This window comes from Nerophis ophidion, linkage group LG24 (assembly GCF_033978795.1).
Source record: "Nerophis ophidion isolate RoL-2023_Sa linkage group LG24, RoL_Noph_v1.0, whole genome shotgun sequence".
NCBI lineage: Eukaryota > Metazoa > Chordata > Actinopteri > Syngnathiformes > Syngnathidae > Nerophis > Nerophis ophidion.
The window spans coordinates 42,263,302-42,287,992 of record NC_084634.1 but is presented as its reverse complement, the minus strand read 5'-3'; the positions used below and the strand labels follow the sequence as shown (position 1 = coordinate 42,287,992).

The window sequence follows — 24,691 nt, the reverse complement described above, 5'->3', positions numbered from 1 at the left end:
AGTTGATGCACCTTTAGGGGGAGGCGTGGCCAAGTTGCTAGAGTGGCTGTGCCAGCAATCTGAGGGTTCCTGGTTCAATCCCCACCTTCTAGCATCCTAGTCACGTGCGTTGTGTCCTTAGGCAGGACACTTCACCCTTGCTGCTGATGGGTCCTGGTTAGCACCTTGCATGGCCATCAGTGTGTGTGAATGTGGAAATAGTGTCAAAGCGCTTTGGGCTTCTTAAAAAGGGTTAGAAAAAAGCTATACAAGTACAACCATTTACCTTTTATTTTTTACTTTTGGCAGCAATTACACCTCAAGTCTTTTGGAATATGATGCTATAAACCTGCCACACCTAGCTGGGGTACTTTCAGCCAGTCTTCTTTGCAGCACCTCTCAAGCTCCATCAGGTTGGATGAAGCATTGATTGTCATCCAGGATGTCTCTGTACATTGCTGCATTCATCTTTCCTTCCATCAGGTTGGATGAAGCATTGATTGTCATCCAGGATGTCTCTGTACATTGCTGCATTCATCTTTCCTTCCATCAGGTTGGATGAAGCATTGATTGTCATCCAGGATGTCTCTGTACACTGCTGCATTCATCTTTCCTTCCATCAGGTTGGATGAAGCATTGATTGTCATCCAGGATGTCTCTGTACATTGCTGCATTCATCTTTCCTTCCATCAGGTTGGATGAAGCATTGATTGTCATCCAGGATGTCTCTGTACATTGCTGCATTCATCTTTCCTTCCATCAGGTTGGATGAAGCATTGATTGTCATCCAGGATGTCTCTGTACATTGCTGCATTCATCTTTCCTTCCATCAGGTTGGATGAAGCATTGATTGTCATCCAGGATGTCTCTGTACACTGCTGCATTCATCTTTCCTTCCATCAGGTTGGATGAAGCATTGATTGTCATCCAGGATGTCTCTGTACACTGCTGCATTCATCTTTCCTTCCATCAGGTTGGATGAAGCATTGATTGTCATCCAGGATGTCTCTGTACACTGCTGCATTCATCTTTCCTTCCATCAGGTTGGATGAAGCGTTGATTGTCATCCAGGATGTCTCTGTACACTGCTGCATTCATCTTTCCTTCCATCAGGTTGGATGAAGCGTTGATTGTCATCCAGGATGTCTCTGTACATTGCTGCATTCATCTTTCCTTCCATCAGGTTGGATGAAGCATTGATTGTCATCCAGGATGTCTCTGTACACTGCTGCATTCATCTTTCCTTCCATCAGGTTGAATGAAGCATTGATTGTCATCCAGGATGTCTCTGTACACTGCTGCATTCATCTTTCCTTCCATCAGGTTGGATGAAGCATTGATTGTCATCCAGGATGTCTCTGTACACTGCTGCATTCATCTTTCCTTCCATCAGGTTGGATGAAGCATTGATTGTCATCCAGGATGTCTCTGTACATTGCTGCATTCATCTTTCCTTCCATCAGGTTGGATGAAGCATTGATTGTCATCCAGGATGTCTCTGTACACTGCTGCATTCATCTTTCCTTCCATCAGGTTGAATGAAGCATTGATTGTCATCCAGGATGTCTCTGTACACTGCTGCATTCATCTTTCCTTCCATCAGGTTGGATGAAGCATTGATTGTCATCCAGGATGTCTCTGTACACTGCTGCATTCATCTTTCCTTCCATCAGGTTGGATGAAGCGTTGATTGTCATCCAGGATGTCTCTGTACACTGCTGCATTCATCTTTCTTTCCATCAGGTTGGATGAAGCGTTGATTGTCATCCAGGATGTCTCTGTACACTGCTGCATTCATCTTTCCTTCCATCAGGTTGGATGAAGCGTTGATTGTCATCCAGGTTGTCTCTGTACACTGCTGCATTCATCTTTCCTTCCATCAGGTTGGATGAAGCGTTGATTGTCATCCAGGATGTCTCTGTACATTGCTGCATTCATCTTTCCTTCCATCAGGTTGGATGAAGCATTGATTGTCATCCAGGATGTCTCTGTACACTGCTGCATTCATCTTTCCTTTCATCAGGTTGGATGAAGCATTGATTGTCATCCAGGATGTCTCTGTACACTGCTGCATTCATCTTTCCTTTCATCAGGTTGGATGAAGCATTGATTGTCATCCAGGATGTCTCTGTACATTGCTGCATTCATCTTTCCTTCCATCAGGTTGGATGAAGCATTGATTGTCATCCAGGATGTCTCTGTACACTGCTGCATTCATCTTTTCTTGCATCAGGTTGGATGAAGCATTGATTGTCATCCAGGATGTCTCTGTACACTGCTGCATTCATCTTTCCTTCCATCAGGTTGGATGAAGCATTGATTGTCATCCAGGATGTCTCTGTACACTGCTGCATTCATCTTTCCTTTCATCAGGTTGGATGAAGCATTGATTGTCATCCAGGATGTCTCTGTACATTGCTGCATTCATCTTTCCTTCCATCAGGTTGGATGAAGTGTTGATTGTCATCCAGGATGTCTCTGTACATTGCTGCATTCATCTTTCCTTCCATCAGGTTGGATGAAGCATTGATTGTCATCCAGGAGGTCTCTGTACACTGCTGCATTCATCTTTCCTTCCATCAGGTTGGATGAAGCATTGATTGTCATCTAGGATGTCTCTGTACATTGCTGCATTCATCTTTCCTTCCATCAGGTTGGATGAAGCATTGATTGTCATCCAGGATGTCTCTGTACATTGCTGCATTCATCTTTCCTTCCATCAGGTTGGATGAAGTGTTGATTGTCATCCAGGATGTCTCTGTACATTGCTGCATTCATCTTTCCTTCCATCAGGTTGGATGAAGCATTGATTGTCATCCAGGATGTCTCTGTACATTGCTGCATTCATCTTTCCTTCCATCAGGTTGGATGAAGTGTTAGTTTTCATCCAGGATGTCTCTGTACATTGCTGCACTCATCTTTCCCTCCATCAGGTTGGATGGAACATGTTGGTTATTATCCAGGGTGTCTCTGAGTCAAAAGTTTGCCAACATGCAGCTGAAAGACTCTCAGACCATGAGAAAGTAAAGTCTCTGGTCTGATGAGACAAAGATTGAAGTCTTTGGCGTCATGTTTGGAGAAAAGCAGGCAGCGCTCATCACCAGGACAAAACCATCCCTGCAGTGGTGGCAGCATCATGCTGTGGGGATGCTTTGCGGCGGCAGGAACTAGGAGACTAGTCGGGATAGAAGGAAAGGTGAACGCATCAATGTACATTGACATCCTGGATGAAAACCAACACTTCTCATCCAACCTGATGGACCTTGATAGGTGCTGGAAAATAGGAATGAGAGAAAGTGCCCAAAGATAGGTGTGCCGAGCTTGTGGCATTGTATTCACCAAAAAGTTAGCGTGGAGTTATTGAATCTGTTTAGCTGATTGGAGAGCTAGCTTGCGCAGCTAGTGGGTCCATGTCTTCTGTTTTGTTTAATCACCCGTTTTACTGCCTTGTTACAAACAGCGTTTAGAAAGAATTAAGTTATGTAAATAAAAATTTCCTATGTTTGTGTAAATAAGTCATTTCACAATGCAGCTTATAGTTGGGTGCGGCTAACATATGGAAACATGTTATTTAGTCAAATGTAGTGGGTGTGGCTTAAATAGTGGTGCTGTGTATGGTTGGTGAAACTCGGTGTATGTTGGATGGAAATCCACCAAGTGTTTCTTCAAATAAAACATACGTAGCACAAGTTCTTACCGGCTGCCAGTTCTGCGTCAAACATCTGGCGAGAAACAAAATGATAATCTCGAGCGCCGAGCTCGCCCTCCCGTCGGCTGCGGGTTGTGTCTGGACACACAGTCAGCAGGTAAGTGGACATGCAGGGCCCTCTGAGAGCGTGTGGCAGCCTTACGGGGTACAGCTCCAGCAAAGCGCTCCGGCTGGTTGTTCAGCAGTCTCTGCCTAAGCTCCGCCTGCCCACAGCTGCTCGGGCCAATCAGTGCGATGGGCCGCTTCCTGTTGGCGGGCTGGTGGTACAGAGCCATCTCCTCGTAGGTCAGGATTTCTTCATTGATGTCTAGAGGAATAAACAATGTTGAAAAGATTGAAGTGACTCCTGCAGCGCATGCAGACAAAGTACCCTCATGTTTGTTGTTGTGAAGCAGCTTCTTCCTCTTCCTCTTGTTCTTCTTGGCACACCACAACTTTCCTGCAAGCAAGAGACACACTTTACAACTCTGTCTCCATGGTGACAGGGGCTGTCACTGCAAGCAAGAGACACACTTTACAACTCTGTCTCCATGGTGACAGGAGCTGTCACTGCAAGCAAGAGAGACACTTTACAACTCTGTCTCCATGGTGACAGGAGCTGTCACCAACACTTCCAATGTCTTCAGATGGAGCTGGTGACATATTGGAGTAGTTTTCATCATGTATATATATATGTATGTGTATATGTATATGCACTATATTTCTTGACAACTATTTTGAATTGACATAATCTTATGTTTCATTCCAAGACATGTCACTTCAAATAAGAAATGTATTTAGTATAAATATTTAGGAAACCCTCACTGTGAGTAGTGATGTACTGAAATATTACTACCGCCATTAGCAGATCTTTATGATCTAATAGAAGTTTCCCTTGTGGATCACTACAGTTTGTCTACACTAAGTGGTTGAACCCCTTGAAGGAATAATGATCTAGCCTAAGCCCCGTGTCAGCCACACTACACTATTTTTACACAGGTGAGTCAGCTGTGTAATTCTTGAATCTCCGCCACTTAGCTTTGTATGGACTCTTTGATCCTTTACAAAGTGAGTTCGGAGAGGAAGTGACGCCAGAAAGACCACGCCCCACACAGGAAGTGGCCAGTCCGTGGTATATATGTCCATCATTTGACTTGAGGTAGAATGATGTCTGACGTGTTGATGTGGGACTGAATGATGGGCAACAATCTTTAAAGTTACAGGTGTGTGCAAATGTATTGCTGATACTTCATGTAAAATCTATATTCATGTCCATAGCTGTCCTTTCACAGTCCTGACAGTTCTAGTGAAGGCAAACATACCAGACTTCTCAGGTTCCTTGTCTTCTTCTATCGTCTGTTTCATGGCTTCTCTCTGTTGCTGAAAATTCTTCCCTTTGAGTAAAAAAAAACAAAACATTAGGTCCAAGTATGTACATATACATATATGTATACATAAACATATATATAAATATATATATACACATACATACATATATATATACATACATACACACACACATATATATATATATATATATATATATATATATATATATATATGTGTGTGTGTATGTATATATATATATATATACACATATATATATATATATTAGGGCAGCGAATCTTTGGGTGTCCCACGATTCAATTCAATATCGATTCTTGGGGTCACTATTCAATAATATATCGATTTTTTAAAAATTCGATTCTCAATTCAAAAACGATATTTTTCTCGAGTTAAAAGGATTGTGTATTCATTCAATACATAGATTTCAGCAGGATCTACCCCAGTCTGCTGACATGCTAGCAGAGTAGTAGATGTAAAAAAAAAGCTTTTATAATTGTAAAGGACAATGTTTTATCAACTGATTGCAATAATGTAAATTTGTTTGAACTATTAAAGGAAGCAAAAATATGACTTATTTTATCTTTGTGAAAACATTGGACACAGTGTGTTGTCCAGCTTATGAGATGCCATGCAAGTGTAAGCCACTGTGACACTATTGTTCTTTTTTATTATTTTTATAAATGTCTAATGATAATGTCAATGAGGGATTTTTAATCACTGCTATGCTGAAATTATAACTAATATTGATACTGTTGTTGATAATATTCATTTTTGTTTCACTACTTTTGGTTTGTTCTGTGTCTCCTCTCAATTATAATAATAATAGAGTAGATTTATATCGCGCTTTTCTATTGTTAGATAGTCAAAGCGCTCACAGAGAAGTGGGAAGCCATCATTCATTCACACGATGGTGGTGGTAAGCTACATCAGTAGCCACAGCTGAGGTAGACTGACGGAAGCGTGGCTGCCAGTTTGCGCCCACGGCCCCCCCGACCACCACCTGTCATTCATTCATCATTCATTCACCAGTGTGAGCGGCACCGGGGGCAAGGGTGAAGTGTCCTGCCCAAGGACACAACGGCAGCAATTTGGATGTCAATAGGTGGGAAGCCAACCTGCAACCCTCAGGTTGCTGACACGGCGGCTCTACCCACTATGCCATGCCGCCCCTGATTGTTCTGTTTATTGCAGTTCTGAGTGTTGCTGGCTCAGGTTTGGTTTGGGAATTGGATTGCATTGTTATGGTGTTGCTGTGTAGTGGTTTGTTGGACTAATTAAAAAAACAAAACAAATATATATATATACTGTATATATTTATTTTTTTAATCGATTTTTAAAAAATGAGAATCGATTCTGAATCGCACGACGTATTCGAATCAATTTTTTCATCCATCCATCCATCCATCCATTTCCTACCGCTTATTCCCTTTAAGGGGTTGCGGGGGGCGCTGGCGCCTATCTCAGCTACAATCGGGCGGAAGGCGGGGTACACCCTGGACAAGTCGCCCCTCATCGCAAGGCCAACACAAATAGACAGACAACATTCACACACTAGGGACCATTTAGTGTTGCCAATCAACCTATCCCCAGGTGCATGTCTTTGGAGGTGGGAGGGGCCTATCCCCAGGTGCATGTCTTTGGAGGTGGGAGGGGCCTATCCCCAGGTGCATGTCTTTGGAAGTGGGAGGAAGCCGGAGTACCCGGAGGAAACCCACGCATTCACGGGGAGAACATGCAAACTCCACACAGAAAGATCCCGAGCCTGGATTTGAACCAGGACTGCAGGAACTTCGTATTGTGAGGCAGACACACTAACCCCTCTGCCACTGTGAAGCCCTCAATTTTTTCACACACCCCTAATATATATACATACATTTATATAAGTTTGCTTCTTTGCTGAATTTATTATGGCTCTACTGAAAATGTGCTGGGTCAAAAGTATACATACAGCAATGTTCATATTTGCTTACATGTCCCTTGGCAAGTTTACCTGCAATAAGGCGCTTTTGGTAGCCATCCACAAACTTCTGTGCACATTTTTCACCACTAAATTGCTGCAAGTTCAGCCAAAATTGTGACATGGACTTGTTTCTTCAGCATTGAGCACACGTTTAAGTCAGGACATTGGGAAGGCCATTTTAAAACCTTCTGATTTAGCCATTCCTTTACCACTTTTGAGGTGTGTTTGGGGTCATTGTCCTGTTGGAACACCCAACTGCGCCCAAGACCCAACCTCCCCCCTGATGATTTTAGCTTGTCCTGAACAATTTGGAGCTCATCCTCCTTTTTCATTGTCCCATTTAAAGCAGCAGTTCCATTGGCAGCAAAACAGGCCCAAAGTATAATACTACCACCACCATACTTGAAGGTAGGGTTGGTGTTCCTGGGATTAAAGGCCTCACTTTTTTTCCTCCAAACATATTGCTGGGTATTTTGGCCAAACAGGTCCATTTTAGTTTTATCTGACCACAGAACTTTCCTCCAGAAGGTCTCATCTTTGTCCAGGTGATCAGCAGCAAACCTTAGAGGAGCCTTAAGGTGTGGCTTGTGGAGCAAGGACGTCCTTCTAGCATGGTAGCCTGTCAGTCCACGGCCATGCTTGACTGGACACTGACACCTGTGTTCCAGCAGCTTCCAATTCATTGCAGACCTGCTCTTTGCTGCTTCTCGCTTGACTCTTGATCATCCTAACAATTTTCTCACAGCAACAGGTGATAGCTTGCATTTTCTTCCTGATCATGGCAGTGACAAAACTGTGCCATGCACTTTATACTTACCAACAATTGTCTGCACACTTGCTCTTGGGACCTTAAGCTGCTTTGAAATGGCTCCAAGTGACTTTCCTAACTTTTTGAAGTCAATTATTTTTTTCAGATCTGTGCTGAGTTCCTTTGACTTTCCCATTGTGGTGTTTGTAAGCCAGTCTAATGACTGCATCACAGGAGCCCTGCTTAAATGTGCTCAGAGAAGTCAACAATCATAATCACTCACATGAAGTTAAGAGGCCATGAAGATACTTGGATTTGAATGTAACTTTTCTACATCAGCAACATTGGTCATGTACGTGCTGTATGTATACTTTTGACCCAGCACATTTGCTCACATTAGATTAGATTAGATAGTATTTCCAGTAGAGCAATAATACATTCATAAAAGCAAACTTCATGAATGTTTTTGTGAGCAACAAGTATGCGCTCCAATCACTACATCACAAAAAAATAAGAGTTGTATGATTGGAAAGTCAAGACAGACATGACATGATGTTCTTTACAAGTGTACCTACACTTTTGACCACCACTCTACATGATTAATGCCATCATTGTTTGTGATAATTGGAATGAGTTAACTGGTTGAAAGAGTATGTGTTACCTGGTACTAATCCGGCCAGTGGCTGGTTGTCCTCATCACCGTCCCTGTAGGCCTGCCACCAGTTGGGGTCTGCCTGGCTGATGATGTGAAGAATGTCTCCTTTCTGGAAGGACAAGCCCAGCTCTCTGCATGGCACGTACGGGTCATCTGATGGGTCATAGTCAAAGTGGGCTTTTACGTGAACCTAGAGGATGAAAAGAGATAGACGGTAAAATGACATTGCTCAAACACCAGTCTTTTGCAACCACTGTGCCGCGGCAGTGTGCCGTGAAATACAGTCTAGTGTGTCGTGGGAAATGATGTCCATCCAAGCCATCCATTTTCTACCGCTTGTCCCGTTCGGGGTCGCGGGGGGTGCTGGAGCCTATCTCAGCTGCACAAGTGTGGAAGGCGGTGTACACCGTGGACAAGTCGCCACCTCATCAAAGGGCCAATACAGATAGACAGACAGCATTCACACACTAGGGCCCATTAAATATTTGTTGCACACCAGTAATTATAATTTGTAATTAATGTGCCGTTGTTGAGTGTCTGTACGGCGGAGGTAGCTAATTGCTTTGTTGTGTGGGACGGCCATGATTTGTGGTGATCTCACCATGCAGACAACAGCGGGGGAAAAAAAGCCTAAAAGAAGACGCTTATGGACTGGCGGACACGTGCAATTATTCAGGATTTATGCAGATCCCAAATACAGATCAGCAGGTACCAGAAGGTAAGAAAAGTTGCTTCTGCATAATGTTGTGTATTAAAAGAGCAGATGATATGTCTTACCTTATACACACAGCATAATAATACTCCTATGTTGAAGCACAGTACAATCCCTCAGGCGGTGTGCCTTCAAAGTCCTACTAAAACATTTGGAGTGCCATGTGTAATGTTCTATATTTTCAATGGAACATTTAAAATGATGGTGTTGTTTACTTGAGTCATATTGCCATCATAAAGCAGACCACACCTATCTCTTATGTGTGACTGCCATCTACTGCTCACACTTATCATTACACCATGTACCAAATAAAATAGCTTCAAGGCCGGTAAGCACAACCAGAATTATTCCTTACATTAGGCGCACCGCGTTAGAAGGCACACTGTCCATTTTTGAGGAAAAAAAAAGTACTTTAAGTGCGCTTTATAGTCCGAAAACTAGGGCGTTAGCAATTGTCAGCATAAAAGCAAAAGGTTGAGCACTTACCACAGTCTCTTTGAGGGCTGGAGGTTTGCTTAGAGTGCTGGGAATGAGTACAAAGGTCAGAAGGCCGTGCATGTCCGCCTGACACAAAATGACATTTTGCAAATGACTTGAGGTCAACAAAATAAAAAGATCTGTCTCAGTCATGCTATCAAAAGTCTAATTTAAGGTGCATGGTAGGTTTCGGGCAGTTAGCTTTGTTTACAATGTTTAAAGAGTAACAGTACTTTCCCACAGTATTCTAATCTCCTCATGAATGTGTCTGTGTTCTTACAAGAATGTCAAAGACTTGGTTAACATCTTTCCCTCTGATCTCAATGCCGTTGATTTCCAATATTTCATCTCCTTCTGCCAAAAGTCCACTGCGCTCGGCTGCTCCACCTCGAACAATCCGACTGATGATCACACTCTCCATCTCATTGCGGACTGTTGCCCCCTGCAGAACACACCACACAACAACAGTGTCAGGACACAGGACACAGGACACAGGACACATGACAGGACACATGGCACATAATACAGGACACATGACACAGGACACATGACACATAATACAGGACACATGACACAGGACACAGGACACATGACAGGACACATGGCACATAATACAGGACACATGACACAGGACACATGACACATAATACAGGACACATGACACAGGACACATGACAGGACACATGACAGGACACATGACACATAATACAGGACACATGACACAGGACACATGACAGGACACATGACACATAATACAGGACACATGACACAGGACACATGACAGGACACATGACACATAATACAGGACACATGACAGGACACATGGCACATAATACAGGACACATCACACAGGACACATGACACATAATACAGGACACATGACACAGGACACATGACAGGACACATGACAGGACACATGACACATAATACAGGACACATGACACAGGACACATGACAGGACACATGACACATAATACAGGACACATGACACAGGACACATGGCACATAATACAGGACACATCACACAGGACACATGACACATAATACAGGACACATGACACAGGACACATGACAGGACACATGACAGGACACATGACACATAATACAGGACACATAATACAGGACACATGACACAGGACACATGACAGGACACATGACAGGACACATGACACATAATACAGGACACATGACACATGACACATAATACAGGACACATGACACAGGACACAGGACACATGACAGGACACATGACACATAATACAGGACACATGACACAGGACACAGGACACAGGACACAGGACACATGACACATGACAGGACACATGACACATAATACAGGACACATGACACAGGACACAGGACACAGGACGCATGACACATGACACATGACGCAGGACGCAGGACGCAGGACACAGGACGCATGACGCATGACGCATGACGCATGACGCAAGACGCACGACGCAGGACGCAGGACGCAGGACGCAGGACGCAGGACGCAGGACGCATGACGCAGGACGCAGGACGCAGGACGCAGGACGCAGGACGCAGGACGCAGGACGCAGGACACAGGACACAGGACACAGGACACATGACACATGACACAGGACGCACAACACAGGACGCAGAACACAGGACGCAGGACGCAGGACACATGACACAGGACGCAGAACACAGGACACAGGACACATGACACATGACACAGGACGCATGACACAGGACACATGACACATGACACAGGACGCATGACACAGGACGCATGACACAGGACACAGGACGCAGGACACAGGACGCAGGACACAGGACGCAGGACACAGGACACATGACACAGGACACAGGACACAGGACACATGACACATGACACAGGACGCACGACACAGGACGCAGAACACAGAACGCAGGACACAGGACGCATGACGCAGGACACAGGACACATGACGCAGGACGCAGGACACAGGACACAGGACACATGACACATGACACAGGACGCATGACACAGGACACAGGACGCAGGACACAGGACACATGACACATGACACAGGACACATGACACATGACACATGACACATGACACAGGACGCACGACACAGGACACATGACACAGGACGCAGGACGCAGGACACAGGACACATGACACAGGACGCAGAACACAGGACACAGGACACATGACACATGACACATGACACAGGACGCATGACACAGGACACAGGACGCAGGACACAGGACACATGACACATGACACAGGACACATGACACATGACACAGGACGCACGACACAGGACGCAGAACACAGGACGCAGGACACAGGACGCAGGACACAGGACACATGACACATGACGCATGACACAGGACGCACGACACAGGACGCAGAACACAGGACGCAGGACACAGGACGCAGGACACAGGACACATGACACATGACACATGACACATGACACATGACACAGGACGCACGACAAAGGACGCAGAACACAGGACGCAGGACACAGGACGCAGGACACAGGACGCAGGACACAGGACACAGGACACAGGACACAGGACGCAGGACACAGGACACAGGACACAGGACGCAGGACACAGGACGCACCCCTGTTTTGTCAGTCACCAATTGCAGACCATCTTGCTCAAAGGTGGGCTTTTTATGTTCATGTTGATTAAGCATGTTGGAAGATTATTTTACAGGTTTTCTACAAAGTCAACATTTGATTACAAAAGCAATTGGGTTAAGTTGATGAGTTTCATGTAATCAGCAGTTATCAAAGTTTTTAAATCCAACTACTATTGGAAGGCATGGCTTGACTATCTGGCCACCTTTTCAGCAGTTTTCATTTTTGTTTCAGTTGATTCATTTGGACTTCTTGACTCATGTCAAAAAGAGCGGCTGCAAACAGAACTGCTTGTCAACATAACAGAAACCAAAACTAACGACTTACTTTGATATGAAGAGAAGAGGTGAGAAAAGATTTGTTTTGACGCTCTCAGCAGTTTGCAGACGTGGTTTGCCTCTACTTGTGCAAAGATTTCAGAGTTGGAATGTTTGGCCACCACACAATTACAATTACAATCAATTCTTCATTCCAAATGATTCTCAGGTCTAAATCAATACTTTTTTAAAGACAATGGGTGCCAGTTCTATGAAGGACTGCATTCCTACATAAAATAGACAAACAGCTGTGATATATTACTTCAAAGTGAACTGTTGTGTTTAAATACAATTCTGACGCAAACACATGTTTTTAAAGTAAATGAGTACAGCAGATATGATCATCTACATTATTTTGACTCAGGGGTCAACATTTGGAGAAAAATTGTGTCTGGGGGCTGGTAGATCTATTTTTAGAAACACTAAGACAAACGATCACAATCATGTCTGATTGAATGCTAAAAACATTATGATGGACTGCCTTAAAAAAAGGAATGGAATTTGACTTGTTTTTACTGAAGGAGACACCCAGAACGTACATGAAAATAAATAATGTTAACTATGAAGGATAAAACACTGAATATTGACAACAACCTCTCCATCCACATATTTTACAATCAACAAAAATGCACAAACACAATGAAATACCTACAATCTGATACATCTCATCACTAAGCTTTAAAATCTCCTTCCACGTCTGTCCCTGACACCCACATTTGACTCTGGAAACACTGCTTGCTGCCTCCTCTGAGCTGCTGGGACTTACATGACCCTAATAACTAATTACAACTAATTAATTGTGAATGTGTGTGTGAATGGGTGAATGTGAAAATACTGTCAAAGCGCTTTGGGCTCCTTAAAAAGGGGTAGAAAAGCGCAATACAAGTACAACCCATTTACCATTCATATACATAATCAAAACATGTCTGTCCTTTCAGATGTTTAATCATCCGTCAATACTTTCACATAAATCCTCAATGTATATGTTAGACCCACTCGACATCTATTGCTTTCGGTCCCCTGGGGGAGGGGGGTGCCGCCCACATATGCAATCCTCTCCAAGGTTTCTCCAAGTCACTGTCACCGACGTCCCACTTGGTGTGAGTTTTCCTTGCCCTTATGTGGGCTCTACCGAGGATGTCCTTGTGGTTTGTGCAGCCCTTTGAGACACTTGTGATTTAGGGCTATATAAGTAAACATTGATTGATTGAATTAGATGACCATAGTAACAAATATATCCTGCAAAAGCACAGATTCAAACCATTGAAAGACTTAGTTGATGAAGGTGGACCCCGACTTAAACAAGTTGAAAAACTTATTGGGGTGTTACCATTTAGTGGTCAATTGTAGGGAATATGTACTGTACTGTGCAATCTACTAATAATATGTACTGTACTGTGCAATCTACTAATAATATGTACTGTACTGTGCAATCTACTAATAATATGTACTGTACTGTGCAATCTACTAATAATATGTACTGTACTGTGCAATCTACTAATAATATGTACTGTACTGTGACATCTACTAATAATATGTACTGTACTGTGACATCTACTAATAATATGTACTGTACTGTGACATCTACTAATAATATGTACTGTACTGTGCAATCTACTAATAATATGTACTGTACTGTGACATCTACTAATAATATGTACTGTACTGTGACATCTACTAATAATATGTACTGTACTGTGCAATCTACTAATAATATGTACTGTACTGTGCAATCTACTAATAATATGTACTGTACTGTGCAATCTACTAATAATATGTACTGTACTGTGCAATCTACTAATAATATGTACTGTACTGTGACATCTACTAATAATATGTACTGTACTGTGACATCTACTAATAATATGTACTGTACTGTGCAATCTACTAATAATATGTACTGTACTGTGCAATCTACTAATAATATGTACTGTACTGTGACATCTACTAATAATATGTACTGTGACATCTACTAATAATATGTACTGTACTGTGCAATCTACTAATAATATGTACTGTACTGTGCAATCTACTAATAATATGTACTGTACTGTGACATCTACTAATAATATGTACTGTACTGTGCAATCTACTAATAATATGTACTGTACTGTGCAATCTACTAATAATATGTACTGTACTGTGACATCTACTAATAATATGTACTGTGACATCTACTAATAATATGTACTGTACTGTGCAATCTACTAATAATATGTACTGTACTGTGCAATCTACTAATAATATGTACTGTACTGTGACATCTACTAATAATATGTACTGTACTGTGCAATCTACTAATAATATGTACTGTACTGTGCAATCTACTAATAATATGTACTGTACTGTGCAATCTACTAATAATATGTACTGTACTGTGACATCTACTAATAATATGTACTGTACTGTGCAATCTACTAATAATATGTACTGTACTGTGACATCTACTAATAATATGTACTGTACTGTGCAATCTACTAATAATATGTACTGTACTGTGCAATCTACTAATAATATGTACTGTACTGTGACATCTACTAATAATATGTACTGTACTGTGCAATCTACTAATAATATGTACTGTACTGTGCAATCTACTAATAATATGTACTGTACTGTGCAATCTACTAATAATATGTACTGTACTGTGACATCTACTAATAATATGTACTGTACTGTGCAATCTACTAATAATATGTACTGTACTGTGACATCTACTAATAATATGTACTGTGACATCTACTAATAATATGTACTGTACTGTGCAATCTACTAATAATATGTACTGTACTGTGACATCTACTAATAATATGTACTGTACTGTGCAATCTACTAATAATATGTACTGTACTGTGCAATCTACTAATAATATGTACTGTACTGTGACATCTACTAATAATATGTACTGTACTGTGACATCTACTAATAATATGTACTGTACTGTGCAATCTACTAATAATATGTACTGTACTGTGACATCTACTAATAATATGTACTGTGACATCTACTAATAATATGTACTGTACTGTGCAATCTACTAATAATATGTACTGTACTGTGCAATCTACTAATAATATGTACTGTACTGTGACATCTACTAATAATATGTACTGTACTGTGCAATCTACTAATAATATGTACTGTACTGTGCAATCTACTAATAATATGTACTGTACTGTGACATCTACTAATAATATGTACTGTGACATCTACTAATAATATGTACTGTACTGTGCAATCTACTAATAATATGTACTGTACTGTGCAATCTACTAATAATATGTACTGTACTGTGACATCTACTAATAATATGTACTGTACTGTGCAATCTACTAATAATATGTACTGTACTGTGCAATCTACTAATAATATGTACTGTACTGTGACATCTACTAATAATATGTACTGTGACATCTACTAATAATATGTACTGTACTGTGCAATCTACTAATAATATGTACTGTACTGTGCAATCTACTAATAATATGTACTGTACTGTGACATCTACTAATAATATGTACTGTACTGTGCAATCTACTAATAATATGTACTGTACTGTGCAATCTACTAATAATATGTACTGTACTGTGCAATCTACTAATAATATGTACTGTACTGTGACATCTACTAATAATATGTACTGTACTGTGCAATCTACTAATAATATGTACTGTACTGTGACATCTACTAATAATATGTACTGTACTGTGCAATCTACTAATAATATGTACTGTACTGTGACATCTACTAATAATATGTACTGTGACATCTACTAATAATATGTACTGTACTGTGCAATCTACTAATAATATGTACTGTACTGTGACATCTACTAATAATATGTACTGTACTGTGCAATCTACTAATAATATGTACTGTACTGTGCAATCTACTAATAATATGTACTGTACTGTGACATCTACTAATAATATGTACTGTACTGTGACATCTACTAATAATATGTACTGTACTGTGACATCTACTAATAATATGTACTGTACTGTGCAATCTACTAATAATATGTACTGTACTGTGACATCTACTAATAATATGTACTGTACTGTGCAATCTACTAATAATATGTACTGTACTGTGACATCTACTAATAATATGTACTGTACTGTGCAATCTACTAATAATATGTACTGTACTGTGCAATCTACTAATAATATGTACTGTACTGTGACATCTACTAATAATATGTACTGTACTGTGACATCTACTAATAATATGTACTGTACTGTGCAATCTACTAATAATATGTACTGTACTGTGACATCTACTAATAATATGTACTGTACTGTGACATCTACTAATACTATGTACTGTACTGTGACATCTACTAATAATATGTACTGTACTGTGCAATCTACTAATAATATGTACTGTACTGTGACATCTACTAATAATATGTACTGTACTGTGCAATCTACTAATAATATGTACTGTACTGTGCAATCTACTAATAATATGTACTGTACTGTGACATCTACTAATAATATGTACTGTACTGTGCAATCTACTAATAATATGTACTGTACTGTGCAATCTACTAATAATATGTACTGTACTGTGACATCTACTAATAATATGTACTGTACTGTGCAATCTACTAATAATATGTACTGTACTGTGACATCTACTAATACTATGTACTGTACTGTGACATCTACTAATAATATGTACTGTACTGTGACATCTACTAATAATATGTACTGTGACATCTACTAATAATATGTACTGTACTGTGCAATCTACTAATAATATGTACTGTACTGTGACATCTACTAATAATATGTACTGTACTGTGCAATCTACTAATAATATGTACTGTACTGTGCAATCTACTAATAATATGTACTGTACTGTGACATCTACTAATAATATGTACTGTACTGTGCAATCTACTAATAATATGTACTGTACTGTGACATCTACTAATAATATGTACTGTACTGTGCAATCTACTAATAATATGTACTGTACTGTGCAATCTACTAATATGTACTGTACTGTGACATCTACTAATAATATGTACTGTACTGTGCAATCTACTAATAATATGTACTGTACTGTGCAATCTACTAATAATATGTACTGTACTGTGCAATCTACTAATAATATGTACTGTACTGTGACATCTACTAATAATATGTACTGTACTGTGCAATCTACTAATAATATGTACTGTACTGTGACATCTACTAATAATATGTACTGTACTGTGACATCTACTAATAATATGTACTGTACTGTGACATCTACTAATAATATGTACTGTACTGTGACATCTACTAATAATATGTACTGTACTGTGACATCTACTAATAATATGTACTGTACTGTGCAATCTACTAATAATATGTACTGTACTGTGACATCTACTAATAATATGTACTGTACTGTGCAATCTACTAATAATATGTACTGTACTGTGCAATCTACTAATAATATGTACTGTACTGTGACATCTACTAATAATATGTACTGTACTGTGCAATCTACTAATAATATGTACTGTGACATCTACTAATAATATGTACTGTACTGTGCAATCTACTAATAATATGTACTGTACTGTGCAATCTACTAATAATATGTACTGTACTGTGCAATCTACTAATAATATGTACTGTACTGTGACATCTACTAATAATATGTACTGTACTGTGACATCTACTAATAATATGTACTGTACTGTGACATCTACTAATAATATGTACTGTACTGTGCAATCTACTAATAATATGTACTGTACTGTGACATCTACTAATAATATGTACTGTACTGTGACATCTACTAATAATATGTACTGTACTGTGACATCTACTAATAATATGTACTGTACTGTGCAATCTACTAATAATATGTACTGTACTGTGCAATCTACTAATAATATGTACTGTACTGTGCAATCTACTAATAATATGTACTGTACTGTGCAATCTACTAATAATATGTACTGTACTGTGCAATCTACTAATAATATGTACTGTACTGTGCAATCTACTAATAATATGTACTGTGACATCTACTAATAATATGTACTGTACTGTGCAATCTACTAATAATATGTACTGTACTGTGCAATCTACTAATAATATGTACTGTACTGTGACATCTACTAATAATATGTACTGTACTGTGCAATCTACTAATAATATGTACTGTACTGTGCAATCTACTAATAATATGTACTGTACTGTGCAATCTACTAATAATATGTACTGTACTGTGCAATCTACTAATAATATGTACTGTACTGTGACATCTACTAATAATATGTACTGTACTGTGCAATCTACTAATAATATGTACTGTACTGTGACATCTACTAATAATATGTACTGTACTGTGACATCTACTAATAATATGTACTGTACTGTGACATCTACTAATAATATGTACTGTACTGTGACATCTACTAATAATATGTACTGTACTGTGCAATCTACTAATAATATGTACTGTACTGTGACATCTACTAATAATATGTACTGTACTGTGCAATCTACTAATAATATGTACTGTACTGTGCAATCTACTAATAATATGTACTGTACTGTGACATCTACTAATAATATGTACTGTACTGTGCAATCTACTAATAATATGTACTGTGACATCTACTAATAATATGTACTGTACTGTGCAATCTACTAATAATATGTACTGTACTGTGCAATCTACTAATAATATGTACTGTACTGTGCAATCTACTAATAATATGTACTGTACTGTGACATCTACTAATAATATGTACTGTACTGTGACATCTACTAATAATATGTACTGTACTGTGACATCTACTAATAATATGTACTGTACTGTGCAATCTACTAATAATATGTACTGTACTGTGCAATCTACTAATAATATGTACTGTACTGTGCAATCTACTAATAATATGTACTGTACTGTGCAATCTACTAATAATATGTACTGTACTGTGCAATCTACTAATAATATGTACTGTACTGTGCAATCTACTAATAATATGTACTGTGACATCTACTAATAATATGTACTGTACTGTGCAATCTACTAATAATATGTACTGTACTGTGCAATCTACTAATAATATGTACTGTACTGTGCAATCTACTAATAATATGTACTGTACTGTGACATCTACTAATAATATGTACTGTACTGTGCAATCTACTAATAATATGTACTGTGACATCTACTAATAATATGTACTGTACTGTGCAATCTACTAATAATATGTACTGTACTGTGCAATCTACTAATAATATGTACTGTACTGTGCAATCTACTAATAATATGTACTGTACTGTGACATCTACTAATAATATGTACTGTACTGTGACATCTACTAATAATATGTACTGTACTGTGACATCTACTAATAATATGTACTGTACTGTGCAATCTACTAATAATATGTACTGTACTGTGCAATCTACTAATAATATGTACTGTACTGTGCAATCTACTAATAATATGTACTGTACTGTGCAATCTACTAATAATATGTACTGTACTGTGACATCTACTAATAATATGTACTGTACTGTGCAATCTACTAATACTATGTACTGTACTGTGACATCTACTAATAATATGTACTGTACTGTGCAATCTACTAATAATATGTACTGTGCAATCTACTAATAATATGTACTGTACTGTGCAATCTACTAATAATATGTACTGTGACATCTACTAATAATATGTACTGTACTGTGCAATCTACTAATAATATGTACTGTACTGTGACATCTACTAATAATATGTACTGTACTGTGCAATCTACTAATAATATGTACTGTACTGTGACATCTACTAATAATATGTACTGTACTGTGCAATCTACTAATAATATGTACTGTACTGTGCAATCTACTAACAATATGTACTGTACTGTGCAATCTACTAACAAAAGTCTCAATCAATCAATCAATAGTACAGTTGAATACTTCGGGTGATTAGAAAAGGTGAGTGCACACCATAATGGAAGCTACACTTAAACACCTAAATAATTTGGGTGTGTCCGGGGGCCAGATTGAAAAGCTCAACGGGCCGCATGTGGCCCCCGGGCCTTCATTTGCCCAGCACTCTTCTACATCAACAAGATGATTTTCCAAGAGTGTCTGGACAGGACAGATTAAAAGAAGAAATAGATTTTTGATTGTTTAAATTTGTATTAATAATCATTACAAATAAGAATTGCGGTCCATTTGAAAATGGAAAGTATGAGATTTTCTTAGTGCAGTGGGAATGTTTCTGTATGTCTTGACTACAAAATGATAAAGTTGGAGTGCATATAGTAGGTTGGGTAGAATCCAGGTTAATAGCCAACACCAATAAAAAAGAAGTAGCTTCCAGTGCTACAATATTGATCATCCAAGAATGGATCATGAAGACAAAATGAAAGGTTGTTTTTACCAATGGTATGTCTCGGGCCTTCTCCAGCTGGACAATCTTGACAGTCTCTCCACCCCACTGCGCCAAAGTCTCTGTTTGGCTGCTTGGTGCTTCCGGTTCCATTTCTCTCTTTGCTATGCCGTCATGTGCCAGAAGCAAAGACTGCAACACAGGGCAACATTCGAATACACAAATCATCACCACAACATCACATCAAGCAAGACCTTTTCTTTGAAAGGTGCACCAACAGATTCTCTACCTGCATGTGGGGGTCTGAGAGCAGACTGGAAAGTTCTAATCCTTCTTTGTTTTGACTTGCTTGACTGAGATTTCTGACCTGAAACAACAACATCCCACTCGATCAGATGAAATCTCACATGAAGCTCATACAAAGTACAAAACCAGTGAAGTTGTCAGCTTGTGTAAATGCTAAATAAAAAGAGACTACAACAAATCATTTTCAACTTATATTCAATTGAATAGACTGCAAAGACAAGATATTTCATCTTCACACTGACAAACTTTCTTCTTTTTTGCAAATATTAGCTCATTTGGAATTTGATGTCCAACAGTTTAAGAACAACATTTCTCAAGCAGCTATTTCAAAGAATTTAGGGATTTCACCATCTACACTCCATAATGTCATCAAAAGGTTCAGAGAATGTGGAGAAATCACTGCACGTAAGCAGCAATGCCCGTGACCTTGGATCCCTCTGGCAGTACTGCATCAAAAAGCCACATCAGTGTGTAGAAGATATCACCACATGGACTCAGAAACACTTCAAAAAACCAGTAACTACAGTTGGTCGCTAAATCTGTAAGTGCAAGTTAAAACTCTAGTATGCAAAGCCAAAGCCATTTATCAACAACACCCAGAAACGCTTTGCTGGGCCCGAGCTCATCTAAGATGGATTGACCAGTCCACATTTCAAATTGGAAACTGTGGCCCAAAGAGGAAAAGAACGATGGGGATTGTTGTAGGGTGAAAGTGTTCTAGGCAGCATGTGTGATAGTATGGGGGTGTATTAGTGATTGTTGTAGGGTGAAAGTGTCCTAGGCAGCATGTGTGATGGTACGGGGGTGTATTAGTGATTGTTGTAGGGTGAAAGTGTTCTAGGCAGCATGTGTGATGGTATGGGGGTGTATTAGTGATTGTTGTAGGGTGAAAGTGTTCTAGGCAGCATGTGTGATGGTATGGGGGTGTATTAGTGATTGTTGTAGGGTGAAAGTGTTCTAGGCAGCATGTGTGATGGTATGGGGGTGTATTAGTGATTGTTGTAGGGTGAAAGTGTTCTAGGCAGCATGTGTGATGGTATGGGGGTGTATTAGTGATTGTTGTAGGGTGAAAGTGTTCTAGGCAGCATGTGTGATGGTATGGGGGTGTATTAGTGATTGTTGTAGGGTGAAAGTGTTCTAGGCAGCATGTGTGATGGTATGGGGGTGTATTAGTGATTGTTGTAGGGTGAAAGTGTTCTAGGCAGCATGTGTGATGGTATGGGGGTGTATTAGTGATTGTTGTAGGGTGAAAGTGTTCTAGGCAGCATGTGTGATGGTATGGGGGTGTATTAGTGATTGTTGTAGGGTGAAAGTGTTCTAGGCAGCATGTGTGATGGTATGGGGGTGTATTAGTGATTGTTGTAGGGTGAAAGTGTTCTAGGCAGCATGTGTGATGGTATGGGGGTGTATTAGTGATTGTTGTAGGGTGAAAGTGTTCTAGGCAGCATGTGTGATGGTATGGGGGTGTATTAGTGATTGTTGTAGGGTGAAAGTGTTCTAGGCAGCATGTGTGATGGTATGGGGGTGTATTAGTGATTGTTGTAGGGTGAAATTGTTCTAGGCAGCATGTGTGATGGTATAGGGGTGTATTAGCGGCCAAGGCATGCCTAACTTACACATCTTTACAGCTTTTGGAGCAACATATGTTGTTATCATGGACGCCCCTGCTTATTTCAGCAAGCCAATGCCAAGCCACGTGGCTTCATAGTAAAAGGGTACTAGACTGGCCTGCCTGTAGTCCAGACATTGAAAATGTGTGCAGGCTAAAATATGAGGCAGGAGACTGTTGAACAAGTTAAGCTGTACATCAAGCAAGAATGGGAAAGAATTCCACTTCAAAAATGTGTATCCTCAGTTCCCAAACCTTTACTGAGTTTTGTTAAAAGAAAAGGCCATGTAACACACTGGTAAACATGCCTTTTTTGCAGTGTGTTGCTGCCATTACATTCTAAGTTCATCATTATTTGCAACAAATAAGAAAGTTTGTCAGTGTGAAGATGAAATATCTTGTCTTTGCAGTCTATTCAATTGAATATAAGTTGAAAAGGATTTGTTGTATTCTCTTTTTATTTAGCATTTACACAAGCTGACAACTTCACTGCTTTTGCCTGTTGTACAAGGACGGCAATATCAGAAATGTAGTACCTCCAGTGCCAAGTGCAGTGCCTGGTTTGTGTGGGGGTATGGAGGGGAGGGTCGGTGCATGCTGCCGGCCACAGCATTATGGATCTTAAGTGCAGACTGGAAATCAGACTAGACACAAGAAATGGCACAAACCTTTAGACAGGAATATGGAGGAAGCTTCTATGAAAATAAAATCCAAGTAAGCTTTAAAATATACACACCCACATAAATATCAGTTCAAATTAGGGGGGGGTGATATGGCCTTTTTAAATATGAGGATATGTTTAGGTCATGTGACCATACACCATATATATGTTTAGGTCATGTGACCATACACCATATATATGTTTAGGTCATGTGACCATACACCATATATATGTTTAGGTCATGTGACCATACACCATATATATGTTTAGGTCATGTGACCATACACCATATATATGTTTAGGTCATGTGACCATACACCATATATATGTTTAGGTCATGTGACCATACACCATATATATGTTTAGGTCATGTGACCATACAGCATATATATGTTTAGGTCATGTGACCATACACCATATATATGTTTAGGTCATGTGACCATACACCATATATATGTTTAGGTCATGTGACCATACACCATATATATGTTTAGGTCATGTGACCATACACCATATATATGTTTAGGTCATGTGACCATACACCATATATATGTTTAGGTCATGTGACCATACACCATATATATGTTTAGGTCATGTGACCATACACCATATATATGTTTAGGTCATGTGACCATACACCATATATATGTTTAGGTCATGTGACCATACACCATATATATGTTTAGGTCATGTGACCATACACCATATATATGTTTAGGTCATGTGACCATACACCATATATATGTTTAGGTCATGTGACCATACACCATATATATGTTTAGGTCATGTGACCATACACCATATATATGTTTAGGTCATGTGACCATATATATGTTTAGGTCATGTGACCATATATATGTTTAGGTCATGTGACCATACACCATATATATGTTTAGGTCATGTGACCATACACCATATATATGTTTAGGTCATGTGACCATATATATGTTTAGGTCATGTGACCATACACCATATATATGTTTAGGTCATGTGACCATACACCATATATATGTTTAGGTCATGTGACCATACACCATATATATGTTTAGGTCATGTGACCATATATATGTTTAGGTCATGTGACCATACACCATATATATGTTTAGGTCATGTGACCATATATATGTTTAGGTCATGTGACCGTACAGCATATATATGTGGATATTTGGCCTTAGCCGTGAATGAACACTTGATACATATAATGACAGCAGTATGATGATTCTATGTGTCTACATTCAAACATTCTTCTTCATACTGCATTCATATAT

General features: G+C 39.4%; 1 protein-coding gene across 2 annotated transcripts in view; it reads right to left on the bottom strand.

Annotated features, from left to right (window-relative positions):
• The window catches only part of LOC133542571 (protein PALS1-like), a 99,731-nt gene that overhangs the window by 6,389 nt on the left and 68,651 nt on the right, over positions 1–24,691 (bottom strand). Inside the window, exons 5-14 of one of the 2 annotated variants that reach the window (XM_061886837.1) lie at positions 23,299–23,406; positions 21,137–21,214; positions 20,899–21,039; positions 9,847–10,008; positions 9,576–9,653; positions 8,384–8,567; positions 4,990–5,061; positions 4,059–4,127; positions 3,831–3,995; positions 3,677–3,766 (exon numbers count right to left, since the gene is read on the bottom strand). In XM_061886837.1, the coding sequence (XP_061742821.1) occupies positions 3,677–3,766; positions 3,831–3,995; positions 4,059–4,127; positions 4,990–5,061; positions 8,384–8,567; positions 9,576–9,653; positions 9,847–10,008; positions 20,899–21,039; positions 21,137–21,214; positions 23,299–23,406 (1,147 nt within the window). Of the gene's footprint in view, positions 1–3,676; positions 3,767–3,830; positions 4,128–4,989; positions 5,062–8,383; positions 8,568–9,575; positions 9,654–9,846; positions 10,009–20,898; positions 21,040–21,136; positions 21,215–23,298; positions 23,407–24,691 lie in introns of both variants that reach the window. The other variant, XM_061886836.1, reaches the window with a different exon arrangement.